General features: G+C 47.6%; 1 protein-coding gene and 1 long non-coding RNA gene across 4 annotated transcripts in view; one reads left to right on the top strand and one right to left on the bottom strand.

Moving 5' to 3' along the window:
- Nucleotides 1–13,083, top strand: part of LOC133358204 (bone morphogenetic protein receptor type-2-like) — a 68,486-nt gene extending 55,403 nt beyond the window's left edge. For both annotated transcript variants that reach the window (XM_061576442.1, XM_061576441.1), the window contains exons 8-12: nt 1,812–1,975; nt 2,637–2,784; nt 5,834–5,970; nt 7,081–7,259; nt 9,407–13,083. In XM_061576442.1, coding sequence (XP_061432426.1) covers nt 1,812–1,975; nt 2,637–2,784; nt 5,834–5,970; nt 7,081–7,259; nt 9,407–9,845 — 1,067 coding nt within the window. In that variant the 3' untranslated portion in view covers nt 9,846–13,083. The remainder of the gene's footprint in view (nt 1–1,811; nt 1,976–2,636; nt 2,785–5,833; nt 5,971–7,080; nt 7,260–9,406) is intronic.
- Nucleotides 1–23,127, bottom strand: part of LOC133358206 (uncharacterized) — a 33,712-nt gene extending 10,585 nt beyond the window's left edge. Inside the window, exons 1-3 of one of the 2 annotated variants that reach the window (XR_009757029.1) lie at nt 22,989–23,127; nt 9,868–10,013; nt 1,377–1,457 (exon numbers count right to left, since the gene is read on the bottom strand). This is a non-coding gene — a long non-coding RNA (uncharacterized LOC133358206). Of the gene's footprint in view, nt 1–1,376; nt 1,458–9,867; nt 10,014–22,988 lie in introns of those variants that run through there. The other variant, XR_009757028.1, reaches the window with a different exon arrangement.

Here is a 23,127-nt window from a genome sequence, read left to right as displayed (position 1 = left end):
CGGCCACCAATGACTGCACAAGAGAAATAATGTATAATGGGATTTATTTTCAGTAATTTAACACTCAAATAAATTGAGAAACATGCGTTTAGATTATTTTGCTGCTATACATTTTCACGTGATAACCAACTTTGTTGAGCTATCATTTGTGCCCCGGTTGCTTCTAAAAATAAGTTAATAGCTCAGTGGAAGCACGTGATTAACCAGGTAAAGTCTTAACTGACTGTGATGTTTTCATCCTACCTGCCTATGTCAGCTGTTATCTCCGACTCTCTGTGTGTGTCTCTCTCTCTCTGTGCATCTCTCCGATCTCTACTCCAATGACCCGGGTGCTGCCGCGGGGTCCACTTTTTGCCCCGCCCTCTCTCTCCCCCCGCCCCCACCCCCTCTCTCCCCCTGCCCCCACCCCCTCTCTCCCCCTGCCTCCTCCCCCCAACTGCCGAGGCCTACTATATAACCTCGTGCCACGGCAGATCTCTCGCCTACTTCAGCAGTTTTGTCTTGCTGTGGTTGTCCCACCTGATGGCGATTTCTTGTGTTGCGATCGAAACGTCGTGATCTATTATTTTTCTACCTATGTGACTTTACCGAAATAACCAAAGAGTATAGCTCAGTGGACTTTACCTGGTAAGATGAAAATATCATGGGACCTGTCCTGCCAGTATCAAAATATGATATTGGCAAACAAGGTATCCCATGATGTAGCTGCTCACCCCAAGCTATAAATGCTCTGATAGTGCATTGTCTTTGTACTCTTCACTTTTGATGTTCTCTGGTCTGACACTGTGAGACAAGGCCCTAAAGAAGGTAGTCTCTGGTGTAGACCAATCAGTTTCAAAGCCAATGCATCATACATTACATTATCAGAGCATGTTTGTTTGCATGTTCACCACAAGTACTGGGTGTGGTTAATGCAGACTGATTCCTCGCAAAAACTGTTACCTATTTGATGTTTGGACATCTTAACACCTCTTGTTTGATTTCCAGAAAGGGTAAAACTTTCGATTTAAAGCTTTCGTGACTGCAGGGATTCATATTCTTGGTTCATTCGGTAAAGTCACGTAGAAGGGAAAAAAACAATAAAATAATAAAAATAAAACAATAAAATTCTCACGACGTTTCGATTGCAACACAAGCAATCATCATCAGGTGTGAAAACCACAGCAAGAATTTTTTTCAAAAGTGCTGTGGTTTTCACACTTGATGTTGATTGCTTGTGTTGCAATCAAAACGTCATGATAATTTTATTGTTTTATTTTTATTTTTTCTACGTGACTTTACCGAAAGAACCAAGAATGGGGTAAAACGTATTATAATTTTCATAAGGTAGAAAAATTTTGTTTTATTTGTGGGTTTTTTTTTTGTGATTTGTTTACCTTTCCTACACTTTGCACTCCCGACCGTGTTTTTGTTTGTTGTTGTAGCGTTCTGACCCCGTGCCCCTCATCGGATTCCTCCTGAAATACAAATAATTATTCAATATTCTCAATGGTTTAACATGCGACACGCAGCTCTGCAAGCCACCAAAAAGTGTTCTCTGCAAGCGTGCAGAGGGGTAGGCCGAGTGAAGTGATGTTCACAATTCGTTCTGTGACGTCATCTTGCCGAGACATTTACTGACACAAAGCGATGCACTGCTCTCTGCAGATTTCCCAACAGAAAACGGCCATCGTCTCGTCAACCGCCACTGCCACTGAATGGAACGCGATCGGTCGCAGGGATTGATTTTTTGTTAATCCACTTTTTATTTACTTTCATTTCAAAGGGTCGTTTTAACGATCGCAATTCCCCCACTCTGCCGCCCCCGTCAGACCAGTACAAGCCCGCCATCGCGCATCGGGACTTGAACAGCCGGAACGTGCTGGTGCGCGCGGACCACAGCTGCGTGCTCAGCGACCTGGGCCTCGCCATGAAGCTGACGCGACGCTCGCCAGTCCAGCGCGGCGGGGACGACGACACCTCCACCATCTGCGAGGTGCGGCCGCATCGCAGGATGGCAGCTGCTCCTCCGCGCACTTCTGTGGCTTAACTCCATTATTATTATTGTGTTTTTTTTCTACATGTGTGTATGTTGAACTTCTTTCGCACCGCACGTAGCCAACCGTGCTAATCGGAGGTGCGGGGGAAGGAGGGCACAAACCCCACCAGGTGGGGACCGCGAGTGGGGAGCACGGATAGGATGAGGGAACAAGAACAAAAGTGAGGAGATAGAAGGGATGGGGGGAAGGCGGAGAGGGGAGGGGGGAGAAGGAGAAAGGGAATGGGGAGAGCACTGAAACCTAAACTGCAAGGCAAAGTAACTTTACACACGCCCAGTGAACGTATCGCCAGATAAAGTCCTGCGGAGCAGTGAATAACTGCTGTCCATCCCCCGGAACTCTGATTATTGTTTTTGTTACGTTTGTACGAATGTTGAACATCGCACCATATGTAGCCAGCCAGGCTAATCGGAGGGTGCGGGGGGAAGGACAACAACAAACTAAAAAAGCACCGCTCCCACGCGCGCCACGCCGCCCGTCACGGGGGCTCGCGAACAGCCCTCGCCCCAACAGCCGCTATAGCTACACGGGGTATCTTCGGCTTTTGTCTGTGTGTGCGTGCGTGCGTGCGTGCGCGGCGGCCACGCGTACGTTCAGGTGGGGACGTTCCGCTACATGGCCCCGGAGGTGCTGGACGGAGCCATCGACCTCACGGACTACGAGACGGCGCTCAAGCAGGTGGACGTCTACTCGCTGGGCCTCGTCTACTGGGAGATCTTCATGCGGTGCCGCAACCTCTTCCCCGGTGAGACGCACGCGCGGTCCGCATGTGGCCCACCCATGGCCCACGTGCGGCCCGCGTGTGGCTCGCGTGTGGCCCACCCACGCCCTACGCATGGCTCACTTACGTGTGGCCGCCGGTACCCGAGACTCCGATCCGCCGTTCAGATGAGGCCCCTGCCAAGAGTAAATACCAGCGTTGCCGCGCCATCGATTCCCACGATACGATATTCCAATTGACGATGTGACGGTGATCACGATATCGGCGCTTTGCTGCACTTCCTGCACAAATAAAGATGACTGACAGGTCCTTCGACTGCAGTTCACTCAGCAGAGGCTGGCAGGCCTCCAGTCGGTCCAGTCCTTACAACCTCGCTATGATGCTCATGACCATGCTGGCAGTTGCATGCAAAGTAATACAATATCAGAATCAGCATCTTTATTTAGGCTGGAGGAATCTGATGAGCTATGAAGCTCTTTCTCACAGATGTCCGGTAGCAATTGCAACATAATCGCCCTGCTGCCGATTACTCGAGGAAAACTGCATTTTAAGAAGCGCTCGACGATAGCTAAGAATTTAACAACTGTAATGACGTCATCCGTGTTTTGTCGGGAAATAAAGTTTCGCAATAAAAATATGAGCGACGATAATGGCCATAATCACGATATTTGGCAAAAAGGATGATAATCTCATTGTAAATATTTCATCTTTCGATACAAAGAAAGTGTCACTACATCGTGGCCATCCTGGTAAATCCTAGATTTGAGAGAAAGGCTTATCCTTTACTTGCACGACGCTGGGACAATATCGTGCATTCTGTGCATCTGGCAGGTGTCTTTAAAAGAAAGACTCAATAACAAACATTTCATTGTTCAAAATAAGGGTTGTTACATTTGTTTGTTTCCAGCCGACATTAACCTTCCTGTTGCTATGGTTTCCTCATCACGTACAGAATGGAATTCATCGATTATTACTTATGTATGTATGTTGAACTTCTTTTGCGCCGTACGTAGACAAACGTGCTAATCAGAGGTGCGGAGGAAGGACAATAAACTAAATACGAAAAGCAGCTCGAAAGGAACGAGTTTGTCAATCTAGAGCAGCGGTGGGGAATGTCTGGCCCGCGGGCCGTATGAGGCCCGCAAAATCATTTAGTGTGGCCCTGCCAAGGCAACCGCAGGCGGGACTCGAAATTCAACAAATCTAGGAGCAAACCTGGAAAAGCAGTTGCGAGTAGCAACATCATCAACAGCAGCTAACATCACACGCCTCGCCAAAGAGAAGCGGTTCCAGCCATCGCATTAGGGGTGAGTTAATTAAATGTTTGACCAAATATAACGGGCTAACTTTTAAGTTGATAATTTTGTATGGCCCGCGAATGATGTTATAAATATCCAAATGGCCCTTGGCAGAAAAAGGTTCCCCACCCCTGATCTAGAGGATTTAAAGGTGCATAGCTCCAGTGGCTTCCTAATATCGGAAGGGAGAGCGGCAGCAGAAACGCATCTGAAAGCGCGCACATGCGGCAACCGCCTGTGTTCGACGGCCAATAAAAAGCCGCCGCCACCGCTGCTGCTGCAAGGATGACCGAAGTCCACGTGATTATTCTGCTTTACGCTCCTTGACGAGGTCAGCCAAGGCATCGTAGTTCATTCGTGGCGCAGCACTTTTGTGTGTCCGCAAGAAGCGCGATCTCGTGACACCGCTGTATTCTACATTTTTATTTAAAGCTTTCGTGACTGCAGGGAATCATATTCTTGGTTCTTTCGGTAAATTCACGTAGAAGGGAAATAATAAAATAATATTTATATAAAAAATACAAATTCTCACGACGTTTCGACTGCAACACAAGCAATCATCATCAGGTGTGAAATCCACGGCAAGAAAATTTTAAAAAAGTGGCAGTTTGTCCTGACGTCAGCACCACAGACAGCGATTTGGCAGTTGGCCAGATGGACGAGTCCATCTATGTTCGGAAAAGATTTTACACCTGATGATGATTGCTTGTTTCGATTTCAAGCTTTCGTGACTGCAGGGATTCATCTTCTTGGTTCTTTCGATAAAGTCACGTAGAAGGGAAATAATAAAATAATAAAAATAAAACATAATAAAATAATTCTCACGACGTTTCGGCCACAACGCAAGCAGCCGTCCCTCAGGTGAAGAAAAGGTCTGTCGAGAAGACAGCGTCTGAATGAAACACCCCAGGCTTGGAGCGTAGCTGCAGTAACTAAACCACCACGTAAAAAACTAAAGTATAAATGATACTATGTATTATTATTATTTTGTTTTATTATGTTTTATTTTTATTATTTTATTACTTCCCTTCTACGTGACTTTACCGAAAGAAACAAGAAGATGATACTATGTAGTTTATACTTTAATTTTTTTACGTGGTGGTTTAGTTACTGCAGCTACATACTATTAACATTCCTTCCCTTTATTAATGCTACCCCTATCCCCTCCCTTTGATGCTGCTAATCCTGCATAATGCACAGGCATAATATGACTTTGAAACCCCCCGCCCACCTCCTACGCATTTCACAAGTAGTGACTAATCCCATATCTGCATTTCCCATAAATATGCTAAATTCCTCTTGATATGCAAATTATTTTGTCAAGGCGCTCTTCCCCCTCCATCCCAGCTTAAATATACGCTCCAAACCTGGGGTGTTTCATTCAGACGCTGTCTTCCCGACAGACCTGTTCTTCACCTGAGGACGGCTGCTTGCGTTGTGGCCGAAACGTCGTGAGAATTATTTTATTATGTTATATTTTTATTATTTTATTATTTCCCTTCTACGTGACTTTGCCGAAAGAACCAAGAAGATGATTGCTTGTGTTGCAGTCGAAACGTCGTGAGAATTTTTATCGTTTTATATTTTTATTATTTTATTATTTCCCTTCTACGTGACTTTACCAAAAGAACCAAGAATATGACACCGCTGTATTCGTTGGGCAACCGGAAACCAACGCGGCTCGGCGAGCCCCGGATGGACCACGGTCGGATCTTGCAGTTACCCCCCCCCCCCCCCCCCTCGTCATGACGCCTGTGCGGTGTTCCCCACGTCAGAGGGCCGAGCGCCGCCCTACGAGATGGCGCTGCAGGCGGAGCTGGGCAACCACCCGTCCTTCGAGGACGTGCAGCACTTTGTGGCGCGAGAGCGGCAGAGGCCCAGGTTCCCCGACGCGTGGAGGGACGACAGCTTCGTGAGTCACGGCCACCTATTTATCCCCTTTTGCAACATTGATGGTCGTCGTCGCGAGGCAAACGCATTTCTATACTCTTCGGTTCTTTCGGTAAAGTGACGTAGGTATAAAATAAAATAAAACTTCAAATCTAGATTAAACGCATTTCTGTTCGAAAACTCTGTGGCTTTTATTGTTGTTTTATTTTTTAACCCAGCTGAGTCTCGTGACTTTTTGTCAGGAGGGTCCTGCCAGGTTTTCGCAGGAAGGAGACGATGTTGCTGTGTGTAATCCACACTGCGATTAGCACCTCCAATTAGCACGGTCAACCATGCCGCGTGTGGCGGGGTAAGGTGTATAGGTACTCGCACTTCTTCAGAGCCAACAGTGCTGGGATGGTGGCTGAGCGCACGTGCTCCAGTAAACTAAAAACGAATCTACTAAACTTTACTTTTATTTTACCAGGTAAAGCCCACCGAGCTATGTAGCTCTTTTTCAGAAGTCTGTCTCTCCTTCTCTTCTCCATTTCTCTCTCTCTCTGGCTTTCCGTCTCTCCGTCTCTGTCCGACTGCCTGTTTCGCAATGAGCTCACAGGGAAAGGTGTGATCACCAGGAGTTGTCTGATCGCAGGATGGAAATAACATTGAATCTCTCGGTCTGTGGGCGGGGGCCCCGTTCCGAGTTTAAGAATTGTGAAGCGGTTAGCACGGCGGTGAGCGCATTGCGTTATAAACTATTGAAACTAAAACTATTTCATTTTACCAGGTAAGGCCCCACTAAGCTATACAGCTCTTTTCAGAAGCGACCTGGCTATAGCAAATGATAGATCAACGAATTTGCTTATCATCACGTGGACATTTATTGTAGCGAAATACTCTAAACGCGTGACATTGATTCTAAATGTGGAGGGAAAACGGGAGGACCTGGAGAAAAATCCACGTGACCACGAGGATCGTGAGAGAGACACGCAAACTCCAAATATATACTGCAGCAGCAGGCGTCATGGTCGGGATTAAACCCACGACCTCCTGCCGACCAGGCAAGGTAGTTAACATCTCCTACCCACCGTGGCACCCCCAAGTCTCCTAGGCCGTGATGACTCGAGCGCGCGCGCGTCCACTCTTGTTGCAGATGATCTCCTGTCTCAAGGCGGTGATCGAGGAGTGCTGGGAGCATGATGCCGATGCCCGTCTCACGGCCAACTGCGCCGAGGAGAGGCTCGCCGAGCTGCAGTCCCTCCGCTCCCCGGGCCCCGCCGCCCCCACCGACACCACCACCGCCGCCCCCACCATGGAAACGAACAACAAAATGTGAGCGCTGCCGTGCGGGCCGTTGCCCTCACTCGCGGGGGACGGCGATTCGCGCGGTTGGCTACGTACGGCGCGTTAAGACGTTCAACATACATAGACTCAGACACAGACCCATAGACTCACACAGAGACCCAAAGACTCGTGCAGAGACCCACAGACTCACGCAGAGACCCACAGACTCACACAGAGACCCACAGACTCACACAGATGCCCATAGACTCACACAGAGACCCACAGACTCGTGCAGAGAGCCACAGACTCACGCAGAGACCCACAGACTCACACAGAGACCCACAGACTCACACAGAGACCCACAGACTCACACAGAGACCCATAGACTCACACAGAGACCCATAGTTTGTTGGCCTTCCATCGCACCCTTCGGCTGTGTCGGAGGCTGCACTCAAACAAGTGGCGGTGCAGCTACAGAGAGTGCAGGTGGTGCAGCTGCAGAGAGTGCAGGTGGTGCAGCTACAGTGCAGGTGGTGCAGCTACAGAGAGTGCAGGTGGTGCAGCTACAGAGGGTGCAGGTGGTGCAGCTACAGAGAGTGCAGGTGGTGCATCTGCAGAGAGTGCAGGTGGTGCAGCTACAGAGAGTGCAGGTGGTGCAGCTACAGAGAGTACAGGTGGTGCAGCTACAGAGTGTGCAGGTGGTGCAGCTACAGAGAGTGCAGGTGGTGCAGCTACAGAGGGTGCAGGTGGTGCAGCTACAGAGAGTGCAGGTGGTGCAGCTACAGAGGGTGCAGGTGGTGCAGCTACAGAGAGTGCAGGTGGTGCAGCTGCAGGGGGTGCAGGTGGTGCAGCTACAGAGAGTGCAGGTGGTGCAGCTACAGAGGGTGCAGGTGGTGCAGCTACAGAGAGTGCAGGTGGTGCAGCTACAGAAAGTGCAGGTGGTGCAGCTACAGAGGGTGCAGGTGGTGCAGCTACAGAGAGTGCAGGTGGTGCAGCTACAGAGGGTGCAGGTGGTGCAACTACAGAGTGTGCAGGTGGTGCAGCTTCAGAGGGTGCAGGTTGTGCAGCTACAGAGGGTGCAGGTGGTGCAGCTACAGAGGGTGCAGGTGGTGCAGCTACAGAGAGTGCAGGTGGTGCAGCTACAGAGGGTGCAGGTGGTGCAACTACAGAGTGTGCAGGTGGTGCAGCTTCAGAGAGTGCAGGTGCTGCAGCTACAGAATGTGCAGGTGGTGCAGCTACAGAGAGTGCAGGTGGTGCAGCTACAGAGTGTGCAGGTGGTGCAGCTGCAGAGAGTGCAGGTGGTGCAGCTACAGAGTGTGCAGGTGGTGCAGCTACAGAGGGTGCAGGTGGTGCAGCTGCAGAGAGTGCAGGTGGTGCAGCTACAGAGAGTGCAGGTGGTGCAGCTACAGTGCAAGTAGTGCAGCTACAGAGAGTGCAGGTGTGCATCTGCAGAGTGTGCAGGTGGTGCAACTACAGAGTGTGCAGGTGGTGCATCTGTATTGAGGCAGCTGTGGAGCGGGGGGACCCCAGGCGCCAGGCTCCGAAGGGCGTTGGGGGGGAGGATTGGACAGGGCCCCGTGCCGTTGCCCTCCTCACCAGGGTGCACGCCCACCCCGTGCTGCGTTGATTTGCCTCCTCCCAGGGGGTGGGAGGGGGGTTGTAAGCCGCAGCATTCTCGATCAAGAGCACAAATCGTCAGAGTACGGCGGAGCATTCGTGGAGCCAAGATGACGTTTGTGAGACACCCACCTTGCTGGGTAATGTGAAGGGGCCTCTCGGGTGGCAGTACAGCGAGACCCTGGAAAGGGCACTATTAAAATCCTAAATCGAATAGAGTTGGCCAAGACCTTGTTTGTTTACGGTTTGAGTATTCCATTGTGCAGAAGTTTACCAGGCACATGGGTGAACACATGCATTGTCCAGGATCCTCTATATATTTCAAAGTGAACATCTGTCGTGGTATGCACTGGCTAAGACTATCTCTGCAGCCTGACAGCATGCTTCCGCTCTGCCCTGCAGAATCCCATTGGCTAAATATCCGGTCCAAATAACCTTGCAACGTTGCAACCTGGAAGGCGTGGGTTCACAGATCTTCACATTTCTACAACCGCTTACACGCGTCACCGGAAGCCCAAGAGCTCTCTCCGTCCCCTCCGCAGTGCTGTGACCGTGCCATCTCGCCCCACGCCCGACAGAAACTCGCTCCGCGGGCAGTGCGACGGGCCGCGTTCCCCGGATGGCGTCTACATCGAGGAGCCTCGCGGCGACCCCAACGGCCGGGTCAAATGCCCGGGCCCTCGGGGCTCCGCGTGCGACCGCGGAAGCGTCGGCGAGAGCGGCGGCGAGGGGACGGCCGACGTGGCGGTCTCCTCCCGGACGGAGGCGGAGCGTGGCTCGTCGCCGGTGCCGCCGGCAAACGGGACGCCGGCCGACCGCGACCCCGCGGCCTCCGTGACCTTGCTGGGTGGCGATGACGCGGTGAAATCTGGGAGGGCGGGCGACGCGATCTACACGAGGGAAGGGGGGGAGAACTTCGGGGAGGGGAGGGGGGGAGGGCTCCTGGGATCGTCCGGCAAGAGTTTCCACGAGATGGGCCTGCTGAACAGCAACCAAAACACGTACGCGGTGTACTGACGCCTGTGGCGGTCCGCCCCACCTGGTATTGACTGAGGTGTGGTCCGGTATTCGGGGTACTTCCATCATCTGTATCGTTTCCCACGGCTCGCCTGCCCGTTCCCGTACGCGGACCGACCAGCTCGGACCCAGCTCCAGGGGAGCCCGGGCCTCCTACTCCCATGAGGCCTGTGTTGGACACTCGTGGTTAGACAACAGCAGTATAGCAGCAACAAACAGGTTAAATGTATAAATATATACCACCTCAATGCGACTTCATCTCACGATGCTTTTCCGAAAGCGAATGCTTTATGAAAGGTGGTGGTGGTGGTGAGCGGGGTGGGGGGACATTAGCACCGGCGTGCGTGCTCCGAGATGGTTCACGCACAGATCGAGGGCATTCCGTTGGTATCGTGCCACGTCGAGACACGGATGATCTGTGAACACCTGCCAGGTCTGTCTGACCAACGTGCAAGACACTGCATCGCAGCTCACTTACTCCCGGAGACATTTAATACATTTGCGTTCATACAGCGCTTTCAGTACAGCTCTGCTCTATTTTCTTTAAAATGTTATCCTTTGTTGTAATGCAATGTTTATTTTTGAGTGCTGGAGGCAAGCTTTGGTAGGTTCATGGAAATCTAAAGTGTATTTTTTATTATTTATAATAGATTTTTGGGTCAGATGGCCTTAGTGAACTCTGTGTTGTGAACCTCCTCCACCCGACAAAGACAATTCATATAGTTGTCAAACATGCCAATCTTACTGCTTCAGCACACTGGTGTGCTGGATACCATTTTACAACACGCATTTTACTTTTGCGATCTAACCCAAATATCAATAAGAAATTCTAATTTATCTTTTGTATAAGGTAGCTGCTGTTATACATAGCGCATTGTGCGGAAATTTATTTTTTTATCAAGTGTACCTAGATGGAGAGTGTGCAGCCAATACACAGCCAAACACAAGAGGTGTTATTGATGCAGTTATTTCACTCGGACAGAGTCACCGGTACCGTGTGGACCATTCGTTATTTGTGTCGGCAGAAACATTGTGGGATTTACCGCGGACAAGAGGAGAGCGCGTGATTAAAATGGCATGGTGCACGGGGGTAAATTTAGAGCAAATGTTGCCAACAACCTTCAGAAACACATGTGCATTTACCAACTGTGGCAACTTGCGTGGCAATGGCGTTGGTCAACTTAAGTTCTGTCTACAGAACAAGAGGAAACTTTTTCAAGTGAAGATTGCCACAAAATCGCTCATACGTTATGGCCATTGATTGCGTCGTGAGAGCGTGTGGGGTCTTGGTGACAAGGTGGGTCTCCATCCAGCAGTGGCTCGATCGTGGTTAATGATGAGCATGGTCTTTTTGGGGGTATCACGTTGGCCTTCCGTGTGGATTTCAGCTGCATCCACGAACCGTTTGGATGCTGGCCTGCAGGAGTTGCCATGGGTTGCTGCCTTGGTGCCGAAAAGCCACGTGCCGAAAAGCCACGCTAACATCTGAATCACTCGGGCTCTCTGCGTCAGCTGTAAGGGGCTGTCCGTGGCCACACGTTGGTCTGTAGTCGTTACTCACGCTGTCAGAGAATGTCCAGCCTTTGTTTACACACGTTGTCTATACAGTAACTCATCTTCAAGAAACTCATCTCCACTGCATCCGATGTTGACTTTACATGTTCTGATCATGGCATATAACCTTTCTCAAACTACAACTCCGTGTGCATGTTGCATAACTCACGTGTGATGCACAATCTCGTTTCCGCCCCTTTTCCCGACATGCCTCCTTGCACTGGAACAAACTCCCCCTCCACATGAAGCAGGCAGCACTCCTCCCTCAAGACCCACCTCTTCTCCCTGGCCCATCCTTCCCTCCATCCCTAGGTGCCCACCCTAAACCCCGTACCCACTAACCTCCCTCCCCATACCCATCCCGATCCACCATACCACCTTTAGCTACCCTCATTGTACCACTCGTCAACGCTTGTAAAGCACCTTGGATAAAGGCGCTGTATAAATATAAGATAAGATTATGGTTGGAATAATTGCTTCTGCCAATTTGATAAATTACTACAATTCAAGGCCACGATATTCTTCCAACGTTTTCTACATGGTATGGTACCACTCACGATGGCTGCAGAATAATGTGCGTTAGTTTATTTAATTTGACCAGGTGGTGAGAATCCAAGCGACCAGGACGAGCCTCATTTGCAAGAATGCCCTGGGGGCATCAGTCTGCCAGGAGGGGGCGACGATTGCTGCCGTGTGTAAAATCTCAATTGAGTCAATTTTCGATTTTCAGCAAATTTGGACTGACGCCGTTACACAACGGCCGACTCTTTGCGTTCGGCGTCAGTGGAATCTTTGAATGTTCACTGTGAAGCAGGCGGCGTGGAGTATTCTTCAAGTTGTTTCACCCGCAAAGCGACACCAGTTCCCCCCGCAGAAGCAGAACTACTGTCTTGCTAGAGCTGCGGTTCAGAAGAGAACCCGCTCTCTTAAGAACAATTGGTGGAGGGAAAGGGTAGAGGACATTTAGCAACTTCCAGACACATAAAAAAACTCCCACGACTCCTTCAAAGCAACCAAAGCCATCTATGCCCGATAAACCAAGGCCGAACGCCTCTCTCCGCGCTCCAGTGATGGGACAATGCTCTCAAAGCTTTCCAAACTATCAATAACGACAACGCGCACCGTCACTGTCACAAGATATGTGGTTCTAGGATTGACCTCATCATCCACCACCTCTGTACCCACAAAAGCTGGCCACCATCGCTGTCCTTGGAGGATCATCATACTCGACCTTGATGAATCCCAGGTGGTGATGATGCACCCAGTGATAATCAGGGCGGCCACTGGATTCGCACCGCGAAGCTCTGCGAATCCAGCAAGTGGTGACCGCGTCACTGCCGCCACGTGAACCCATAACTGTACTTGCACCACAGATTACAGCCCTTTGTCTAGCCACTTCCAAGTGAAGGCCTCCCCATGCCGTTTTAGTCATTGAGGTTGTTTGTGCGGGTTGGTGAAGGGAGAATCAGAAACTGTTCAGATGTCACTCGCCCAACGATGTACGCCGTGGCCTGGAATCGAACGCGGGTACTGGGTTCACAACACAGTGCGCTGACCAGTGTGCTATGGCTCTACGCCAATTAGAATTTGAAAAAGCAAAAATCTTACACATGCAAACTAAACGATAGTTTTTATGTTGCTTAGTAAGGCCCACTGAGTTATGTAGCTATTTTTCAGAAGTGACCTGGCCACAAATGATCGCTCAAAGAAGTTGCTTATCTTTCGATTTAAAGCTTTCGTGACTGCAGGGATTCATCTTCTTGTTTCTTTCGGTAAAGTCACGTAGAAGGGAAGTAATAAAATAATAAAAATAAAACATAATAAAACAATTCTCACGACGTTTCGGCTACAACGCAAGCAGCCGTCTTCAGGTGAAGAATGAGACACTACCAAACTAGGAGCTTATATATAAGCTGCATTGGGGGTTGAAGAGCGCCTTAACAAAAAGAATGTGCATGTGAAGAGGGATTTAGCATATTCATGGAAAATGCGTAGGCGTTGGGCGGGGGGGTGTCAAAGTCATATTATGCCCATGCATTATGCAGGATCAGCAGCAACCAAGGGGGGTGCAGGGATTAGCAGTAACAAAGGAAAGGAATGTTAATGATATGTAGCTGCAGTTACTCAACAACCACGTAGAAAACTAAAGTATAAACTACATAAAAAAAAAAAAAACTAAAGTATAAACTGCATCGCACCATCAGTATACTTACTATACTCTATAATAAGCTGAGTTACTAACAGCAAGTAATACATTACAATTTTACCTCGTAAAAATTCTATAATATGCTTTTACGAGGTAAAATTGTAATGTATTACTTGCTGTTAGTAACTCAGCTTATTATAGAGTATAGTAAGTATACTGATGGTGCGATGCAGTTTATACTTTAGTTTTTTTTTTTTTTATGTAGTTTATACTTTAGTTTTCTACGTGGTTGTTGAGTAACTGCAGCTACATATCATTAACATTCCTTTCCTTTGTTACTGCTAATCCCTGCACCCCCCTTGGTTGCTGCTGATCCTGCATAATGCATGGGCATAATATGACTTTGACACCCCCCCGCCCAACGCCTACGCATTTTCCATGAATATGCTAAATCCCTCTTCACATGCACATTCTTTTTGTTAAGGCGCTCTTCAACCCCCAATGCAGCTTATATATAAGCTCCTAGTTTGGTAGTGTCTCATTCTTCACCTGAAGACGGCTGCTTGCGTTGTAGCCGAAACGTCGTGAGAATTGTTTTATTATGTTTTATTTTTATTATTTTATTACTTCCCTTCTACGTGACTTTACCGAAAGAAACAAGAAGAAGTTGCTTATCATGACGTGGAAATGTATAGCAGCCAAATACTCTAACAGAATGTTTCAAAATTGGACCCGGAGAAAATTTTCACACAACCACGGTGAGAACACGACCTCCTGTATACCAGATGAGGGAGTTAACATCTCGCCACCGTGGCGAGATGACGTATCAGCCGTGAGCTTAAGAATCTGTATTAATAGATGAATCGATGAGTCGCTTTATTCCTTGTATGAATTACCATGTTTTGTTTGCGTTACTGGTAAACGCAAGAAATGTTTAAATGAACCATTTACCGACTTGCTGAACATAGACAAGTCGACAGCTACCGACACGTCCAGTTCAGCGTGGAAGAGTAGGTCAAATTCCCTCTAGAGCTCCCGCTAGTGGAGGCCCTTCCTCCAGCAATGGTGTGAGCTGCAAGCAACTGCAGGGCTGCGCCTTTACCTTTGCGCTGTGTAACGAGGGAAAATGTTTCCTTGCGGTGACTTCGGGCACCGTGTGCTTTGCACATTCGCGTTTGCCGATCGGCATGTTCGTGAACCGACTTTTGAAACCGGTAACTGGTCCCGATAACGGTTACTGATTTTACTGGTTGCCGTTCCACAACCCTCGTATGAATTCAGTTTTTACTAGATTAGAGACTGCACCATACATGTCAACGAGCATGGCTGTACAAGTGTTTGCCTTTCCAATCCGACTCTCAGCTCCCAACCTTTTACGTTTCAATCAAAGGTTTCTGAATCTCGGCATGGGCATACCCTTACAATCCGTAAGTCATTAAATGTAAGGCCAAAACCATTGTAAAGTTGTGTGCATTTGAGAATAATCTGCCAGCAGTAGAAGCTAGGCGACTGGGGAAATTATAGGTACAAGAAGCCGGGGGAAGATAGCGAATTAAGTAACAGTGTGCAATTTGAACATTGGATGCAAGTGGGAGGAGTATCACATGCAAAGCTTTTTTAGCAAATATCATGGACAGAGCTAAATGGTTGAAGGTCATGGATGGCCGACGTCTTTTATAACGGACGTGGCACGGAGAGAGGATAGATCGTGGGAGACGACAGCAAATCACGAATTTTTGAGTTCACGGGGTGCACAATGGGGGGTTTTATCAAATAAAATGTTGTATTAAATAACTCCCCATAGTTGACTCAAATAATTATACTGTGAAGCTCTTGCTAAGACGAGTTGGAGAAAGAAATGAAGTATTGAGATGTTTTCACAAAGCATGCCTCCAAATTGCGGTATTTCAATGTAGAGTAGCTTTGGCTGGTTCATATTCCAATGCAGCGAATCCCAAATGTTGAGATGATCTCTAAATCTCAAGACACTTAAAAATGTTTCGCACGTGTTGTCTAAAACGATACTGTTATACGATTTGTGTATGCCTTATCACCATGTATTTTGTATTACGATTATTTATATTGATACACTTTTGTCATAGCTTTTTATATATTGATGTACAAAGTTTGTCGGGACAAAATAAAAGACAGATGTTGAACGCTTAATGTGCGGCTCGCTTCTTTTTTATGAGGATTTTTTAAACAACAACATAGGCCCGAACAACGCTTTAGGTGATAAGACGGGGGAATTTAAACGCGGGTGTCGGGGTGGTAGACATCGATCGCCTTGCACACAAATGAATCGCGTCGGGAAGCCAATGTGCTTTTATCTGGGGGGGGGGAAGGGGTGGTGAGGGAAGAAGGGGGAGGGGGGTACATTCAATTCATGGAGCGGTAGTGCCAGGCCCGCAGGGGAAACAAGAGTCGGGGGTGTGAGAGGGGGGCGAGCTCCATTATTCTTCAACACGAAGACTCCAGTCGTTGACTCCATGGTCCATCATTTGAGTTGCATGGCCACAATCGCAGCACTGTGGCTTGTCTTTAATGTCCCATCTATGAATGGAGACGTGTGCATCAGCCTATTGGTGCTCTGAGGCGGTTGATGATTATGTAATTACCGAAAATTACCCCAAGCAAATGTGCAGCCTGACGGTTATTTAAAAATAAACCAAAGTCTCTGATTGGAGGAAAGAGGTCTCCATAGGGATTGACCAGGAGGCAGGCTTTAGAAGTGATTGAAGGGAAAGTTTTGAAGGAGAATAGGCGGGAAACAAGGTGGAATCCAGAGGCGACGGTATGGATCAGTTAGAGGGAAAGGACAGGGATTGGCTGAGGGAAATAGGATGAAGGAACATTCCAGAAAGGGGGGCTGAGGGATGTATAAGGGGAGAGCACGAGGAGCGGAGAGGTTCGGAGGAGGATACAAGCCGTAAGACAGTCACGAAGCCTAGGATCTCTTGTTGTGTCATCCATAGTAGGGTTCCTTATGGAATAACTCATAAATTGGCCGTTCTTATATTGTTGTCGTCGGAGTCATTACAATTACACCACCGGTGTCTTCGATGAATGTCAGAGCCAGGAGGTGCGATGTTTGGGTCTCACACGAGGCATTTATTCTGGACGTCCGTATTCTTCCGCTCTGTTCGCTAGAATTCTTCCGGATCTGGGTGAGATTCTAGGGTGGTGACAGTGTGATCGACATTGTTGAGGGTTTGGTTATGGGAAAGTGGCAAGAAAACGTGTAAACTCCCTTGCAGTTTGCACATCTCTGTGGATATTTGTTGGCAGAATGTTTGCCAGACCAGAGAGCCAGGAGATTGGTGTTGGTCTCAGGGTATATGTGCATTAATAAATTATGTGTAGCAGTTTTGTGCATGAGCTTCCGGACCAGGCTTGGAGCACATTACTCTGCCACGGAGTAGATCAGAGAGAGGGCGACAGTTGGCAGCACATCCATCGCATGCTCAAGCAGATGCTGTTTGGCCTTAACGTTTTGAATAATGTGTTTCTGCAGCAACGTTACCTTCCAATTGTCAATCTTTCCTGCTTTATACATTGCAATCCGAAATGTATTAGAAAAGGTGCGATAGTCACTTATTTCTGTGGAGCCAGTGTACGCTGTGTGTGTGGTCTACTCTGAATCAGTCGAGCATTATCATCTTTCCATCAGCTGCATAACGCTGTGGACGCGACCTGTACGTCACCAACCGTGCTAATCGGAAGTGTGAAACCCATCTATGAAATAAATATACGAGTACTGACATCTCGCATGTACGCAGAGGTACTGGCACAGGTGACAGTATGTGGGCGTGCGTGGGTGCGTGTGGGGTTGCATCGGTGAGCATTTAGGAGTGCGTGGATGCACGTACGTCTGTGTGTGGGTGCAATGCGTGTGTGGGGGGCAGCGCATGGGTGGGTGACAGTGCCTGGAGTGTGTATGCGCGTGGGTACGAGTACACGTGGGTGCGTGTGGATACGTGGGAGGCAATGCGTGGGGTGTGTGCGTGCATCGTGGCGCAGCTCGTTGGCCGCCTTTGCTGATGGCCAAGTGGGGCAGGTCGACCACGTCCACCGGTTCGCACGCCGCCGCCCGTCGCACCTCGCACAGCTTCCACTCGGCATCTGGAAGCTACGTAGCACCAGCGCTGCCTGCCGATAAACTGCGGTGTTCTGCCACTCGTGGTCACAGTGACCGGGTAAACAGTAATAACTTAACATGCACAAATTCAATGTTGAATTTATGCCTTGTACACAGCATCCATTTGACCATCGCTGAGCCTCAATAATTTTTCAGGAGGTTCCTGCTGTGTAATCTAAATAAAGTAATCTGCATGTATTTTTAGAATTGGGATGTTTAGCCAATACTAATTACATCGTATGTTTTTAGCTATCGGAGGAACCCAGAGAACCCGTGCAGAGCAGAGACGAGTGAATAAACTCCACGTAGAAGTGCGCCTGAGCTGGGGAACTCTTCTCACTCTGGGGCCGAGTGTTACCACTGCGCCAAACAAGTAAAGGGTCAGTTTAACACGTAGGCGTTCGCGACCAAAATCATCCATAATACAGTTTTTTTTGGGTTAGATCATGTAAATATATTAATATATTGTTAAACCCGCCACCACCTGACACAGATAATTATTAAGGAGTGTCCCGTAAACAGAACATGCCAATTCGTTACTAGTACAGCACACCGGTGTGTTGATAAACTAGCCAGATGCGTGGGGGGGAAAACATCCGAGTCAGATTTGGCACGGTCCATAAAATACAGAAATTAATACCTGGTACAAAAGATGTATTACCGAAGCTATCAACAAAAGGTGTGTACTGGCTAAATCGCACTTGTGGCAAATGGCATGTTGGGCAGACAGGACAAATGATCAGCACGACACTAAAAGGACACAAAAGAAATATTAAATACTCCCAAATACAACTGTCATCAGTAGCACAACACGTGTGCCAACAAGGACACTCAATTGATTTTGACAATGTTGAAATTCTGTGTAAAACTAGTGACTACTGGCCAAGACTAATTCGATAATCTATCGAAATTAAGAAAAAATAAAAATAATCGTAATCGTTCGGATAGCTACATACTTAGTGCTGCTTGGAAGCGAATCATGAAATAAAACATTGTTTAAATGCATGCCTATACAGGCCACCATACTTCAATAGGGATTACTGTTGGTACAGCTATTTTAATACACACAATGGACAGGAAGTACAAGATCAATGGGCTCACAAAATGTGCATGCATAATAATGTGCATGGATTCATTAATCCCCTCCCCACTTCGCGCAACGAAACAGGTAGACTTCTCCACAAATCTGGTTGTCGCCTGATGAAGCTGGTTGTAATTACTGGCGAATCGTCGTACTGAGATTGTAAATGTTGTGGCTTGGCTCTCCAACACACCGGTGTGCTGTACTAGTAACTAAATGGCATGTCTGTTTACGTGACAAACCTTACTAATTGGCTGTGTCGGGTGGTGGCGGGTTTAACGACATATGTATATATTTACGCGATCTAACCCAAAAACACGTGTATTATGCAAGTAAAGGGTGATGACATCAAAGGAGTCAATACAAATCCTCGTATAGGCACACGTGGAACTTTGCACCGTAAGCAGCCCCTCATGGACAATACTGTAAAGTGCAAAATGCCCTGATGAGTCGCCAGAGTTGCTTTGACAAAGATGTTTTTATTCACATGTCCAATGCATGGTAATATTCCAACAATAAACATACTGCCCACCGTTACAGGTCGTGCACATTCTTATTTACAGAGCTCACTGTGGGGATTTTCTAGGATTGGTGGAACCTTTTCTTAAAACGAACACACGAGTGTTGGGAAAAGGGGAGAGGAGGGGGGTGGGAGAGTGGTTAACTGATGGGAGGTGAGGGAGCTGAGTGTTGGCTGGGGGGCATCTCACAGCGTTCACAAGCTGTGTCTGTCCTGGTGATACTGGGCCTGAGGGTCTCCGATATGGGAAGGGGGTTTAATGGGTTATTTAAGAATGGGTCCCATGTTCTTTTAAAGTATGCCGACTTACCTTTAAGCCTGCATCCCACGTGGTCCAGAGAGACTTTAGCTCATAAGGATAGAGGTTCGTGAGATTTACACATGCTCAGTATCGTCAGAATCAGCATAAGTATGACGAGACGCTACACATAACCTTTTTGGAGGAAAGCATTTGGACTTTTAGAGATGCACTGGGATTTGACAGGTCAATTTTCCCTGGCCATCTCTTTCAAAAGGACACTATTTTTTAAAGGTAACTTTTTTTTTAAAGGAACTTTTTTCTACGGGCCACTTTTTGAGAGGAAATCCAATCAACTGGCAGTAAAAATCCCACAATTTGAGGGGAAACCCAAGAAGCTGAGAGAGAAAATCAAGAAACTGAAAGAGAAACCCATGAAACAGAAAGACAACCATTGAGTGAATGAAAGATGAGGAATTAGGTGGGAATGAGAAAAAGGGTGAGGAGCAAGGGGGAGGAGAGAGGGGGGGTGTGGGGGTGGGGGAGGGGGGGCCGCGTGAGCGCTAGGGGAAGAGGACGTGAGGTGGGGGGGGAAGTGGGCGGGGCTAGAAGTGGGAAGCTGAGTGTGGACACGGGGGGAAAGACAAAAGGTGCTAGTAGACCGGCGGATACGATAAGAACAACCACAACCAGTTAAGGCATTACCTGGTTAATAACATCCTTCCAATGATTGTTCAATTTGTATCCATCTTCTCGGTTGAAGTTATGTCGATGTTTATATATCTGGATGGCTTCATGAACAAACCTTTGATAGTAGCCCGAAGGTTTGCAGAGTACCTTGGTCTCGGAAAAAACAATATCATGCGAGCCCACAGCGTTATAACAATGGTCAGCTACGGCAGAGGTACTGGTTCTGCCGTGCTTCAGATCTGCCTTGTGTTCGCAGACACGGTCCGAGACATGTCGTTTTGTTTTCCCAATGTAACTGCTACCACAGGTACAACTCAGTTTGTAGACTCCAGGGTATTGCATGTCAGGAATGACCTCCTTCACAGATAGGATTAGATCACATATTTTGTGTATTGTATTGAATCGGACCTGGATCTTGTGTTTGTTTAAGATTTTGGAAATCTTTTGGTAACACCTATGTATGGTAAAGTGATGGTTTTGATTGGCTTCTCATTAGATTGTTTCTCCATGGTTGGAGAAACAGCTATGTGAATAATGCGGTCCGAGTACCCATTCATCTTGAGGGCTTGGTGTACGTGTTCCAGTTCACTGGCTAGGTGGTGTTGGTTGGAGATGCAGTGGGCCCTATGGTGTAGTGTTATGATGAGGGAATTCTTCTGGGCCGGATGGTGGTGGGAACCAGGTTTTAGATAGGAATCTGTGTGGGTGGATTTCCTGTGGACAGAGTGTCCCAACGAGCCGTCAAGGCCTCTTCTCAAACAGAACATCCAGGAATGGTAGCTTACCATCCTTCTCCACTTCCATGGTGAATTTGATGGATGGGTGTATGAAATTGATGTGGTTGAGAAATTGGTTCAATGCTGGCAGGCCATGTGGCCAAATGACGAAAGTGTCATCTACGTATCTATTCCACAAGGAATGACGTAGGGTGGATGTCTGGATGCCTAATTTTCAATGACCAATATCTTTTTTCATCTGCCACTTTATTTTTATTTTTACTGCCCACATTATTTTGATAGGCCATATTTATAATATTTATTTTACTGCCAACATTTTTAATGCTGGCCATTTCCTGTTTTAATCGGCATGCTTTTTTGAAGTGGCCACTGTTTTTTGACTGCCCAATTTATTTTTACTGACCACAGTATTTTTAAGGGCCACTTTATTTTGACGAACCACTTTTTTACTGGCCGTATATTTTTTATGGACGAATTCTTTTGAATGGTCACTTTTATTATTTTCCCAGCCAGATATTCTTGACTGGCCAATTTGTATATTTTCACAGCCAGAGTTTCTTGACTGTCCATGTTATTTTTTTAATAGCAAATTTCCATTAATGGCCACATTTTTTTCAATTGCCCACTTTATTATTTAATAGGCCCTTATTTTCACTGGCCAATTTATTTGACTGACCACATTATATTGATGGGCCACATTTCTTTTACTGGCCACTTCATTTTGAATGGCCAATCTTTTGACTGCCCATATATTTAAGGGCCAATCCGTTTTTCCAGGCCAAATTTTCTTGATTGGCCAAATTTTTTAAAAGGCCAATTTATTTTTAGTGGACACTATATTTTTAAATAGGCCAATTATTTGTTTTAATGGCCACTTTTTTACGTGGCACTTCTCTTTTAGTGGCCAAATAACATTTCACTGGCCACTTAATTTTGACTAGCCACGTTATTTTGACTGGCCACATTTTTTGACTGGCCATATCTTTTTTACGGACCAATTACTTTGAATGTCCAATTTATATTTATATCCCGGCCATAGAGTTCCTTGAGTGGCCACTTTATTTTTTACTAGGCCAATTATTTTTTAGTGGCCACTTCATTTTTTAAAAGGTACACTTTGTTTTAGTGCCCATTTTTTTCACCGGCCACACTTTTTACGGGCCAATCCGTTCTCGACTGTCCACTTCATATTTTTTGCTGGATAGATTTTCTTGACTGGCCATTTATTTTTTACTAGGCCAATTTTGTTTTAGTGGCCAGCAGAGCTCAGTTCGTCTCAGCCCAAAACGAAGAACCAGTGAAGACTGAAGGCCAGCTAGCGGGACCCTGGAACTCCTCTGACTCGTTGCCCTTCTGAGGGCCGGGCAGAGCAAGCCAGAGGTGCGACCCCCAGAGCAGCGAGGCCCGATGTCCTTGTGAGGGCCGGGCTTGTGTGGCTGAGGGTCGGGACCTGTGCCGAAGCTGGGCCAGGAGCTAGCCTCCATATGAGGAAGGTCTAGGATAGAGGGAAGTAGGGAGTTAATGTGGAGCGTTAACTGGGGAACACTTCCCCTGACTAGACCGGGTGAAGAGGCCGATACCTCTTCGAGTGTTAGTCGTTACTCTGCTGTATTGAAGTTATCTGTAATAAATACGTGTTGCCTCCATCAACCATCTCTGTCGTCACAATCTCATTACACTAGCAAGGGCTGGCCATAGTAAATGGTGTGGCTTGGGGCCTCACCTAGGTCAACTCCGCCTCAAATGTGTACTTGGTACGGGGTGTACAAACATCGCCACTGGCGTGGTGCTGGCTACCCACCCACACCCCTCGTGTACCGTGACAGGCCTTAATAGTTGCTCACGACACAGCACTTGCCCTGACAGTCTGTTAAGGCTATACCGAGGATCTGTATCTTTGTGAGTCGTGTTGTGGTACAACGTATCCATGTAGTGGTGTGGCGTAGTATTGTGGTATAGTGCGGGAGTGTGGTGGAGTGCAATTTCGTGTCGTTGAAATTGTGGATGTCGTCTGAAACTTTACACCGAATCGCACTCACATTCAATCACCCGTATCTGCTCCACCACTCGGATGTAAGTCTTCACTCGGGTTGACTTTGTCGAGGATATAAAGATCAAAAACCGCGTCCGTAAAGAGAGAGAGGAGAGCGACCTGCAATGCGACTGCTCCCAACGGCC

Source organism: Lethenteron reissneri, chromosome 61 (assembly GCF_015708825.2).
Source record: "Lethenteron reissneri isolate LAM-NWPU_2019-01 chromosome 61, ASM1570882v1, whole genome shotgun sequence".
Lineage (NCBI taxonomy): Eukaryota > Metazoa > Chordata > Hyperoartia > Petromyzontiformes > Petromyzontidae > Lethenteron > Lethenteron reissneri.
This window is presented reverse-complemented; position numbering and strand designations above follow the sequence as displayed.